Source organism: Aquarana catesbeiana, linkage group LG02 (genome assembly GCF_042186555.1).
Source record: "Aquarana catesbeiana isolate 2022-GZ linkage group LG02, ASM4218655v1, whole genome shotgun sequence".
In the NCBI taxonomy this organism is placed as follows: domain Eukaryota; kingdom Metazoa; phylum Chordata; class Amphibia; order Anura; family Ranidae; genus Aquarana; species Aquarana catesbeiana.
In genome coordinates this window covers 150,444,047-150,456,513 of record NC_133325.1, presented here as the reverse complement: position 1 = coordinate 150,456,513, position 12,467 = coordinate 150,444,047, and the positions used below count along the sequence as shown (strand labels likewise).

The following is a 12,467-nucleotide window of genomic DNA, read 5'->3' as shown; positions in this document are numbered from 1 at the left end:
AGCACACTGAGCTGGGCATGCCTTGGTACCAGGATGAATGAAATCCAGTGTGCATATGTGCAAGTTACTCACCCAGGGCCTGCAAACCAGGATGACCAAAGATTGCAGACATAAGTACTGATTTATCTTCATTTTAGTCAGATAGGCCCTTACACTACATTGCTGTGCCTGTACAGACTGTAACATGCCTTGCCATCTTGAACTTTCCACTGGTCACACTTTACACCTCATAGATAGCCAGGCAAGGAAGATCCATACTTTCAGATAGCCAGGCAAGGGAGATTTGTACTTCTAGATAGCCAGGCAAGGAAGATCCATACTTCCAGATAGCCAGGCAAAGAAGATCCATTTGTTTAGATAGCCAGGCAAGGAAGACCAATACTTTCAGATAGCCACACAAGGAAGATCCATACTTTTAGATAGCCAGGCAGGGGAGATTTGTACTTCTAGATAGCCAGGCAAGGAAGATCCATACTTCCAGATAGCCAGGCGAAGAAGATCCATTTGTTTAGATAGCCAGGCAAGGAAGACCAATACTTTCAGATAGCCACACAAGGAAGATCCATACTTTTAGATAGCCAGGCAAGGAAGATTCATACTTCTAGTTAGTCAGGCAAGGAAGATCTATAATTTCAGATAGCCAGACAAGGAAGATCCATACGTTCAGATAGCCAGGCAAGGAAGATCCATACTTTCAAATAGCCAGAGAAGGAAGATCCATGCTTTCAGATAGCCAGAGAAGGAAGATCCATAATTTCAGATAGCCAGGGAAGGAAAATCAATTCTTTCAGATAGCCAGGCAAGGAAAATTCATACTTCTAGATAGTCAGGCAAGGAAGATCCATACTTTCAGATAGCCAGAAAAGGAAAATCCATACTTTCAGATAGTCAGGCAAAGAAGATCCATATGTTCAGATAGCCAGGCAAGAAAGATTAGTACTTCTAGATAGCCAGGCAAGAAAGATCCATACTTTCAAATAGCCAGGCAAAGAAGATCCATACGTTCAGATAGCCAGGCAAGGAAGATCAATACTTTCAAATAGCCAGGCAAGAAAAATTAGTACTTCTAGATAGCCAAGCAAGGAAGATTCGTACTTCCATATTGCAAGGCAAAGAAGATCCATACGTTCAGATAGCCAGGCAAGAACGATCTGTACTCATTAGTGTATATTACATATTTGTGTATATTAACTGGCACCCACAGTGGTATTTTAGAGAAATAACCTCAATTTTGAAAAAATAAAACTCATGCCTCCAGTAGATGGAGTATTGGACCTCTGCAGAGACACCAGTGCTTTCACACAGAAGGCAAAGGTCCCACTTTGTAGGAGACGGGTTTTGCTGCTTAGGTTGTGGCTGCTATCTAAGGGCTCATTCACACTGGCAGCAGGCCTTGTCACCCCCTAGGAAAAGCGATCTGTGTTGAACTGTTTTTCAGAGGGTGACAGAGCAGCATCTGCCAGGCATACAAGAGGCAATGATGCTGCCTTCTTAATGCTCTTTTTTCTGACAGCTGAAAGGACATTTTATATGAAAATACAGCATGCAACTGCTAGACAAGCGTTTGGCTCACGCTTGGAGTACGGCCCCATTCACTTGAGTGGGTAATATTTGGTAGCAGTGCCGTGAGCTGAGTGAATAATGTTGCTGCAATGCTTTGCATGTGTACAGCCCTGAGTGGTTGCACGTTTTAGTTAGGTAGGCAGTCAGGGGTGGTAAAACTGAGACTCAACCAACTGTGATTAATGCCCCCCTCTGCCCACCAGTGTGAACGAGACCTAGAGAAAATTAAATATAAAAAGAGTAATAGATTAAGAACATTTTATTATTAGATACTATGTGATTGGCTCAGACAGTATACATCATTTGATATTTCCAGACAGTCACCTGCAGTGATTAACATAATAAGCATCTGAGAGTCATGTTCAGCTTCTTAGCCACTGATTGACATCCACTGGTATAAACAGTTATCTATTTGTCATCTGACCTCCAGCAGTTTTCTAGATTGCAGGGAAGCTTGACATCATTTCATTTTGGCAATTTTTCATTTAATAAAGGCACTAAGCACAAAACTATCCTTGAAGCGCGAAGTGGTCTAGGCCCAATAAAGGCTTATCCTCGACTTGGAGGGTTAAACAGCGGGTTAACAGGAACGGTGGATTCCAACAACCAAGAGAGGACTTTTCACTGTGAGATCTGTAATGTCAGAGTCACCTCAGAAGGCCAGCTTAAGCAGGTATACAGTCTGCATTTATTACTATTTCTGTATTCCTTCCTGTATGCTATGATGATTCTCTCTCCATTTACCCTAAAGAACATTGGGGACTTTGGGGAACTATTGGGTTTGCAATAGTTATTTCATATAGAATGGTAAATAAATTGTGCTACACAGCAGTGTGTTATGTTTCAATGATAAACCCACTTCTGCTATCCTGTATGGCTGCATAGGATGAGAAGGATAACAACACTTTTAAGAGATCACAGTTCTGCTGACTCAGTGTCACTGCCCTGACTCCTGCTTCTGTCCAGAGGACCCATGAGCATCCCCACACAGGTGGTTCTCACCCTAAGGTCTACTACTCGAGCCTAAAACAGTACCTTTAATACCAACCATCAGCTTACAGAATGTACAACCTCAGTTCAATCCTAATTTAAACTTTTAGTTAAAATTAAGGCGAATTAACATTTCCCCCACCCCCAGCAACCCTTCAAAGCCATAGACAGTTTAAACCATTTATGGGCAGGCTGAAGTTACCAAGTTGATCGATCAGCTTGGGTACGACCAGCCTGACGGATTTTACACGCAATTATAGCTAGTGGCTGGTATAGGTGCAAGCAATAATAACAGTGTGCTCCGGGTGGGGGCGGCTCCTCCCACCTCTCCCCGGGAGAATGCAATGGCTCGGCGGGAGGGATTCCCCTGTCAACACTAACTGTGTTAATGGGGGAATCGAGTAAAATACACTTTGTGTATGGCCTGCCTAACAGGGTCTTTATGTCTGGTGGGCAGGAAGGGCTGCCCGATCACATGACCACTGTGATTGGCTTTCACAGCCTTCTCCCAATAATCACTAGAGACAGGGAGCACACAGTGATCTGGCTGTTTGCACAGAAACCTCGGGCGCCCATGGACACATATGTGCAACAAGTGGATGTTAAAGCCCACCCTCTTTGGTGCTGCACATATGCATTACATGGATGGCAAGAGGTTAGAAAGTTTCAGCATATTGCAACTGACTAAGTAAGGAATATTGCATACAGTGCCTTGAAAAAGTTTTCATACCCCTTGACATTTTGTCATGTTTGTCATGTTACAAGCAAAAACCTAAATGTATTTTATTGGGATGTTATGTGATAGACCAACACAAAGTGGCACACAATTGTGAAGTGGAAGGAAAATGATAAATGGTTTTCAAAATGTTTTACAAATAAATATGTTAAAAGTGTGGCTTGCATTTGTTTAATCTGATACCCCTAACTAAAATCTAGTGCAACCAGTTGCCTTCAGAAGTCACCTAGTTAGTAAATAGAGTCCACCTGTGTGTAATTTAATCTCAGTATAAATGAAGCCTCCAGAGGTTTGTTAGAGAACCTTAGTGAACAAACAACATCAAGAAGGCCAAGGAACATACCAGACAGGTCAGGGATAAAGTTGTGGAGAAGTTTAAAGCAGGGTTAGGGTATAAAAAATCCTAAGCTTTGAACATTTCACAGAGCACTGTTCAATCCACCATCAGAAAATTGAAAGAATATGGTGCAACTGCAAACCTACCAAGACATGTTCGTCCACCCAAAATGACAGACCGGGCAAGGAGAGCATTAATCAGAGACGCAGCCAAGAGGTCCATGGTAACTCTAGAGGAGCTGCAGAGATCCACAGCTCAGGTGGGAGAATCTGTCTACAGGACAACTGTATTTCACAAATCTTGCCTTGATGGAAGAGCAGCAAGAGGAAAGCCATTGTTAAAAGAAAGACATAAGAAGTCCCGTATGAAGTTTGCGAGAAGCCATGTGGGTGATGCAGCAAACATGTGGAAGAAGGTGCTCTGTTTAGATGAGACCAAAATTGAAATTTATGGCCTAAAAGCAAAACACTATGTGTGGCGGAAAACTAACACTGCACATCACCCTGAACAGACCATCCCCACTGTGAAACATGGTGGTGGCAGCATCATGTTGTGGAGATGCTTTTCTTCAGCAGGGACAGGGAAGCTGGTCAGAGTTGATGGAAAGATGGATGGAGCCAAATACAGGACAATCTTCGAAGAAAACGTGTTATGCCGCGTACACACGGTCGGACTTTTCGTCTACAAAAGTCCAACGGACGCTGACGGACTAAAGCTGGCTGGTAATCCGATCGTGTGTGGGCTTCTCCGGACTTTCAACTGACTTTTTCAGCCTCAAATCCGACGGACTTTAGATTTGAAACATGCTTCAAATCTTTCCGACGGACTCGAGTCCGGTCGAAAAATCCGCTCGTCTGTATGCTAGTCCGACGGACAAAAACCCACGCTAGGGCAGCTATTGGCTACTGGCTATCAACTTCCTTATTTTAGTCCGGTGTACGTCATCACGTAAGAATTCGACGGACTTTTGTGTGATCGTGTGTAGGCAAGTCTGTTCGTTAGAAAGTCCGCCGCAAGTCCGTCGAAAGTCTGTCGGACAGGCTGTCGGACTTTTGTAGCTGAAAAGTCCGACCGTGTGTACGCCCCATAAGAGTCTGCAAAAGACTTGAGACTGGGGTGGAGGTTCACCTTCCAGCAGGACAATGACACTAAACAGCCACAGCTACAATGTAATGGTTTAGAGCATATTCATGTGTTAGAATGGCACAGTCAAAGTCCAGACCTAAATCCAATTGAGAATCAGTGGCAAGACTTGAAAATTGCTGTTCACAGACACTCTCCATCCAATCTGACAGAGCTTAATCTATTTTGCAAGGAAGAATGGGCAAAAATGTCACTATCCAGATGTGCAAAGCTGGTAGAGACATACCCAAGAAGACTTGCAGCTGTAATTAGAGTGAAAGGTGGTTCTACAAAGTATTGACTCAGAGGGGCTGACTACAAATGCACGCCACACTTTTCACATATTTATTTGTAAAAAAAGTTTGAAAACCATTTATCATTATCCTTCCACTGCTCAATTATGTGCCACCCTGTGTTTGTGTATCACATAAAACCCCAATAAAATACATTTACATTTTTGGTTGTAACATGACAAAATGTGGAAAATTTCAAATATATATATATATATATATATATATATATATATATATATATATATATATATATATATATATACCGGTATATATATAGTATATATTTGAAACATACAGATGTTTTCCTAGAAAAGTCTCACTGTTATCTCTTTTCTCTTTTGATTAAATCCATTGATAGTTATTTAAAACACTGGATAGTTTCCAGTTCTGAATGTTCAGTGTTATAAAAATGATCCTTTAAAGAATCTTTGCTTTCCAGAAGGAGATAACGACCCTATTCCATATGTTTTATTTAGTATTTGGCTAGGGAACACTAGAACGTGACTGTAAGAGAATCACCAGTTTTTGATTACAGATCGGTGTGATGTACAGATAAAGACACATGTCAAAAATGTAATAATTGTGTTTTATAAATTGCATGATCCTTTGCAGGCTCAATAAATCTTATAACCTATGTCTAACTAGTCGTGTAAAATTAGAGACTATCAGAAAGAATTGATGTGACAAACCTGCAGACGATTTGTCCTAGTTTGCATGTTTCAGCAGGTTAAATAAAAGGTTTACGATTTGTGCAGGATGTATATATAAACTTCATAATACGTTTGTGTTTCTGTATCAGCACATCTCAAGCCGCAGACATCGTGATGGAGTATCAGGGAAACCCAACCCGCTACTAAGTCGGCACAAGAAACAGCAAACCCTTCAGGAACTTACGGTTGGTATCCTGGAGACTTCTTTTAACCTTCTGGCACTCTGTTGAGGAAGTCACCCCCATTATCCTAATCTAACCCCCATGTTTTACCCTTCTTACCATGGCCTCAAATAGATCAGCAGCCAGTGGAAGTATCACCTATAGCCCTTCCCTTGCTTTTTAGCAGTTAAAAAGCATTTAAGAGCATCTGAGGCTCATTCTGAAAGCTCAAAAAATCTTCATAAAGGGTTATTACATCAAACATAGGGGGTTATTTACTAAAGGAAAATCCACTTTGCACTGCAAGTGCACTTGGAAGTAAAGCCGCTGTAGATCTGAGGGGCACATGCAAGGAAAATAAAAAACAGCATTTTAGCTTGCACATGATTGGATGATAAAATCAGCAGAGCTTCTACTTATTTAAGATCTACCCCTTAGATTTAGAGCGACTGAACTTCCAAGTACGCTTACAGTGCACTTTCAAGTGCACTTGCAGTGCAAAGTGGATTTGCCTTTCGTAAATAACCCCCACAGTGATGAAATGCATTTTATTACTTGGAAAGCACATGCTAACCGCTTAGTGTTCACACTCCATGGGGGTTATTTACTAAAGGAAAATCCACTTTGCACTGCAAGTGCACTTGGAAGTAAAGTCGCTGTAGATCCGAGAGGGACATGCAAGGAAAATAAAAAACAGAATTTTAGCTTGCACATGATTGTATGATAAAATCAGCAGAGCTTCCACTCTTTTCAGATCTACCCCTTAGATTTAGAGCGACTGCACTTCCAAGTGCACTTGCAGTGCAAAGTGGATTTGCCTTTCGTAAATAACCCCCATATCTCCAGTGGAGATGTTTGTTGTGAGTGCAGGCAGTTAGGAATGGCTGACAATCACATAGCACAGCAGCAGGTGCCACATTCAGCATCTTGAAAATATCCACTTGTCAGCTTTTTGGTTGTGTACTGTCCAAAGAATCTGTAATTCTATAGGGCTGTAGATGTGACCAAATCAGTTAAACTTGTTTACAGAGAAAGCAAATAATTAAGAGAAAGAAAAGTGCTACCTACATACATTACATAATATACTCAATATATGCGATGTAAGAAAATCTAGGCATCATTCTACAAAATAAACATTACTTAATTTATGTTTAAAAACAAAAAAAAGATTTGTATGCTATATTCAAAACCTAAGTACCCAGAAAAGTTTTTAAAACATTAAATATACATATATGAAATCAGTTTTACCTGCTAAAACGATTTTGTTTTTGTCCACCAAGTCCTCATATTTGCACATCTTTGACACACAGCACATTCTGGCCTTTCAGGGCAGGGGATCTGATTTTTTTTTTAGCTGCAGTTTCACTTTCACTTGCTGGTTTCTTCCTTACTCTGTGACTGAACAGTGAAAGGAAAAGCAGCTGCCTGATGGGCTCATCACCGTGTCACTCTGCTCTCCCCCCTCCCCTTATTTGCATGTCTTTCACACTGCAACACTCTCCTAATCTGGAACTCTCCATTCAGGGCCTGAAAGAGGCTGATAAGAAGTTAAATTCAGGTACTTAGGCCAGCCATACAGGGTTCAAAAGTTCCTGCTGAACCGGCCAAGATTCGAACTGTTAATGGGCAGGCTGAATGTACCAAGTTGGTACATCGATCAACTTGGGTACAACCAGCCTGCCAGATTATCTTACAATGCTGGATTATTTAACAATTGTCAGCTGCTATAGCCGCTAGCAATAATCACGGTCTTCTCACAGCGGGGGCCTCCTCCCCCTCCCCCTCCTCCCCCTCCCCCTCCTCCTCCTCCCCCTCCTCCTCCTCCCCCTCCTCCCCCTCCCTGCTTGCATTAAAAAAAAGACATTTAACACTCCCAAGAGACATATAATGTCTTAAATACACTTTGAAGATTACAATGGAGTTTACTTATGCTACTCACTGTTATATTTTACTAACTGGTGGAGGGCATTGTTTTATATTTTTATCTGAACTCTCCTTAGAGAGAACTTTCTATATCATTCAGATGTTTTTGCTTACACTAATAATTGCTCTCATTTTTTGACAGGCAAGTCTGGTGTTTCAGAAGGACCTTCCAAAAACCCTTTCAGCAGGGCTTCTTCCCAGTCCACTTGCAGTGGCGATGGCAGCTGCTGCTGCTGTCTCTTCTCCACTAAGTTTACGTCCAGCTGGAACTCCTTCTCTTCTTCAAGGTCCACCCCTGACACACCATATGCTTCGACCAGCTCCAGGGCCCATCAGAACTGCACATGGCACTATACTTTTCTCCCCTTACTGAGGAGGTTCCTCTCCTATCACATTGTCTCACTACTCCACTGGAACCTGAACCTGCACTTAGACAACCAGGCCAGTACTTGACCAGCTGCCTCCGGCTCATCCCACACTCTACCCTAGGAAATATATAGTAACTGGAATACTTTGGCAACCCATGAACCCCGATTTTCCCAGGACACAAGCAGCAAAAGAGCCATGTGTGGATTTCTGAAGGTTCTGACAGATCAGGCTTTTGCCCAAATGATGGACACTTTGGCCAGTGGAATGAGAACATTGTCTCAGGGTCTGCTTCAAGCAATGGATAACCTTGTGGCATTTTAGATTCTTATTGGATTAAACAGCTCAATAAACTGTGACTCTGAAATAACCAGAAGACATGCTGGATAGAGTGCTGGAGGGGTGTTTGTGCTGCTGTTTAAATAAGCCACCTCTTTCACATCAAGGAGGATGAAAGTCAGCATCTTCTGATTGGCTCTTCTGCTCTATAGCATTCTCTACCCCAACCTTGGCTTATATGATGTTTCGATTTGTTTCTGTTCTGGACGAAAAAATTGCTTTTTTTTTTTAAACAAAACAATAACTTCAGGGAAACAGCATATGTTTTTGATTTACAGTTACTAAATCTTCTTATTCATATTGTAATCACTGCGCTACAAAAAGAAAAATGTCTTGTACTGGACTGTTTAATGACTGGGAAAAAAATGAGCACTTGTGTATACTTTAAATGTACGATAGTAGTGAAAACTTCCTATGCAGTTCCTACTTGGACCACAGGGTGTCAACACTGAACCATTTAGCCATAGATATGTTTTGTCCCACTTAGACATTCTCTGTGGTACAAACTCAACAAACCGGTAGCAGGTGGCTTGTGGTGCTCCAGCAGCTCTCAGCATGCCCTAGCAGTCAATTATTAGCAGGACATGCTGGTAATTGTGCTATTACAACAACTGGAGAGTCATGGCTTACATAAACCTACTATAGACTGTAGATTGTTATAGTTTGTTTTAATGTGCCCTCCAACCGTGGAGGAGAAGTACTGTAGCTAGTGCAATTAATATCTATATAATATATCACTTGTTTCTGCAAGCCACAATAGGCCACATAACATAATCATGAAAATTAAACATGGGAACCGTCACAGAATGGCAATAGAGAGTAATAACCTACACAATCTATATATATTACAGTATGTGGCCAGTGATACATTGGGTAACTTGCAATCAAAGTGATGGTTTCTGTGTAGACAGATCCCTGTCTACTGTCTTCCCATATAGTATGCCAGACCCATACAAGTCTATGTAGAAATTCCAAGCTGCAGATTGGCATGGTAGGTGTAACTGATATGCTATATTTTTCTCTGTCTGATCCCTTGATTTGCTTTTTGTGGAATACCTTTCTAAGAATCATGGGATACCAAGTACAATGGCGCAGTCACAGAAACCTCAGCTATGCTGGAAAATTCAGTTCAGTAAAACACAGAACCTTTGGAAATATCCTTTGGAGAACCACTTGAGTCAGGAGTAGAACTCATGGCTACAGCAAAGATAGTTCTTGGATTTCTGTTTGTACCTAACATTAGATATACCTACCTATGTCAAGTTTGATTAAACTGGTCACCACCGTGGCCAATACAGGCTGAGTATATGATGAAATAATACAAATGGGTAACCTACAGTACCATCAGTATAACTGCATGTCAGAACAATCTCTTACGCAGAGATACTGGCAGCTGAAGCTATATATATTTATTTTGCAGTAAAAGTGAAGCCAACTCCTGGCCCTTCCACCTACTAAACCTCCTATCGGTCACTGATTCTGTCCATTACTAGGGTGAGCAATAAGGAGGCTTAGGATAAAGGAAGGGATGGGGGTGACATTTACAGGAAAAGTTCCAATTTGCTTATAATTTCAATTGCTTATATCTGAAACTACTGATTGTTGTGGCATTCAGTTATGCAATTTCATCACATGCTTAGACTGAAGTATCCACATTTTTTACAGGTCTTAGATTAATGTGATACCTTGGTGCAAAGAGTGATGATTTAGAATAGGCCATGGTAAACAATCTGAATATCTCTTTCATCACATTAAAGCACCTCTGTGGTACAGTATTGGCATTAGCTATTATTGGATTCTTGATGTGATTGTGGTGGGTATCCCTACAAAGCACTGAAACTTCCAAGCAGTGCGAACTGCAATACTGCCCAAACCAGATTGCATTCTTGGCCAGGCCATAATGAGAGCCAGGGGTCTAGTAACAATTTACCCGGCCAGTCCAAGAATAACAAAAAACTTATCACCATTATATTTAAGGATGATGAGTTCTTAATTTAATTTAAAGTATATATTTTTAATGAAAATATACTATTTGCTTGTGGTCCATCATGTAGAAACAGGGCTGGGTCTCCCCTCCTACAGCTGCATGGTTTTATATGTAAAATACTCTATGCTGAACAGTCTGAAATAATGATATTCCATGAATGTATTATTTCAGAGTTGGATAGATGCAAGCCCTATGAGCACTGAATGGAGGAAAGTCCTCTAAAGGTTGTAAACAATAGTAACTTTTAATTGGTTACTAAAGTTTTTTGTCTTTTTGAAAAACACATTTTGGGATCCCCAAAAAAGGCAAAAATGGACAGTTGTGAGTCCTATAAAATAGTAAACTGACATTTAGCTCCATATGTTTTAAGCACTTCTGATCCGTTAGCAGTCCTTGTACAGTGTTGCTGATTGAGATAATCTGATTAGCAAATAGGTGAAATGTATAAAACAGAGAGCAGGAAACACTTTCCCATAGTCTGGAGTGCACTGAAAGATAACTCATTTTACCTTGCCTATGTCCAACACACACCCATCTACCCCATCCCATTCCCTGCCTGTTTAGCCAAGCTAGTCCTGCCTTATGCTATTAATGTCAGTAGAGGGCCTGAAATATGTTGTCTCTGCTGAGGTCACATGATTCTAGAATGAGGTACGTTAACCACTTTAGAAACTACTTGCACAAATTATTTGTCGTCTGCAGAAGAGGCTTGTGTATTTTGACAATCGTTTTATTTATTTGAGAGTTGATTTTTTCCTGAAGACTATGCAATTCTTCCTGTGACACTTATGTATTTCTTTGTCTCCATAACTGACATTTATGTGCCGGTACATCACTTCCCAGCTGTCATAGAGGCTTGTGTCAGAGGATATAAGCTGAGGTAGGGCTGGAATTGTGGCATTACCACTAAATGTATGAAAAGTAAATAATGTGTACTTAACATGTACTGAGTCTGCCAGCTGCTATAAAAAACTAATTGTAGTCATTAGACTGACATGTAGCAATAAGTTAGGGACAAGATGAAGCCATTGTATGACCACTGTCAAAAAGCCCTTTAATAGCCAAAGAGCTCATAGTTCCAAACCTGATGTGATATTATGAATCAGTGCACACTCACCAGTTTCCCTCTGTAAAAAAAATAAATAAAACCAATAAAGTAGATGTCTTATATCAGTTTACTTGTGTTCCGATACTGAGCGCTCTCATTGTATGTGACATGTCTGTTGTTATTTCCACTTTATTCAGTCATAGATTGCAAAGTTATTAGGTTGCTCATGTGCACCACAAGTGCCTTGTTGGTGCTGGCATTACTAGTGCACTGCAGATTTTTCTTGCTGTTCTTCTCATTCTGCAATAGCAATGCCTAGCAGCCTTAAAGTGCAAATTGTGAGGAAAACTCCCCAACAAGAACAATGTACGAAACACCTGAGAGGGTCCCCATTGTACTAAAAATTTATTTTGAATTCAAACATTTTGTTAGAGAATGTAAGCGCCAACACAAGCAATTGAAAAGGTACCACGCACATTGAAAAGGTAATATAGATAGCTCCACACAGGCATCAAGACAAAATAGAACACTGTTGACAGTACAGAACAAGACACTAGCCCTTCTTCAAAGGGTGGACATTGTTGCAACTGAGAGAATCCGACAGGCGATGGCTGTTCGCGCCTTTTAATCACTGTTAGAGAAAGCAAAGAGAACCATCACTTGGATGGTCCACCCCAGCCATAGCCTGGTGGGGTAGCAAGGACCAGGCAGTGTTGAGAACGTATGCAGTTGATATCCTGTATATAAGGAGAAAGGTAGAGATTACAGAATTGAAGGGGGAGAGGGGAGAAGGGGGAGTGGTTCTGGTTCTGGAGTCTGTGTCGCTGGTGGTCCCAAGAGCTCAAACTGATGGCGAAGTAATGGATTTGGTTAGGGCTCCAAAAGAGCAGCA

General features: G+C 41.1%; 1 protein-coding gene across 4 annotated transcripts in view; it reads left to right on the top strand.

Moving 5' to 3' along the window:
* The window catches only part of ZNF385A (zinc finger protein 385A), a 316,674-nt gene extending 304,986 nt beyond the window's left edge, over positions 1–11,688 (top strand). For all 4 annotated transcript variants that reach the window (XM_073613634.1, XM_073613633.1, XM_073613632.1 and 1 more), the window contains 3 exons: positions 2,058–2,236; positions 5,841–5,936; positions 7,978–11,688. In XM_073613634.1, coding sequence (XP_073469735.1) covers positions 2,058–2,236; positions 5,841–5,936; positions 7,978–8,208 — 506 coding nt within the window. In that variant the 3' untranslated portion in view covers positions 8,209–11,688. The remainder of the gene's footprint in view (positions 1–2,057; positions 2,237–5,840; positions 5,937–7,977) is intronic.
* Positions 11,689–12,467: the final 779 nt, after the last annotated feature.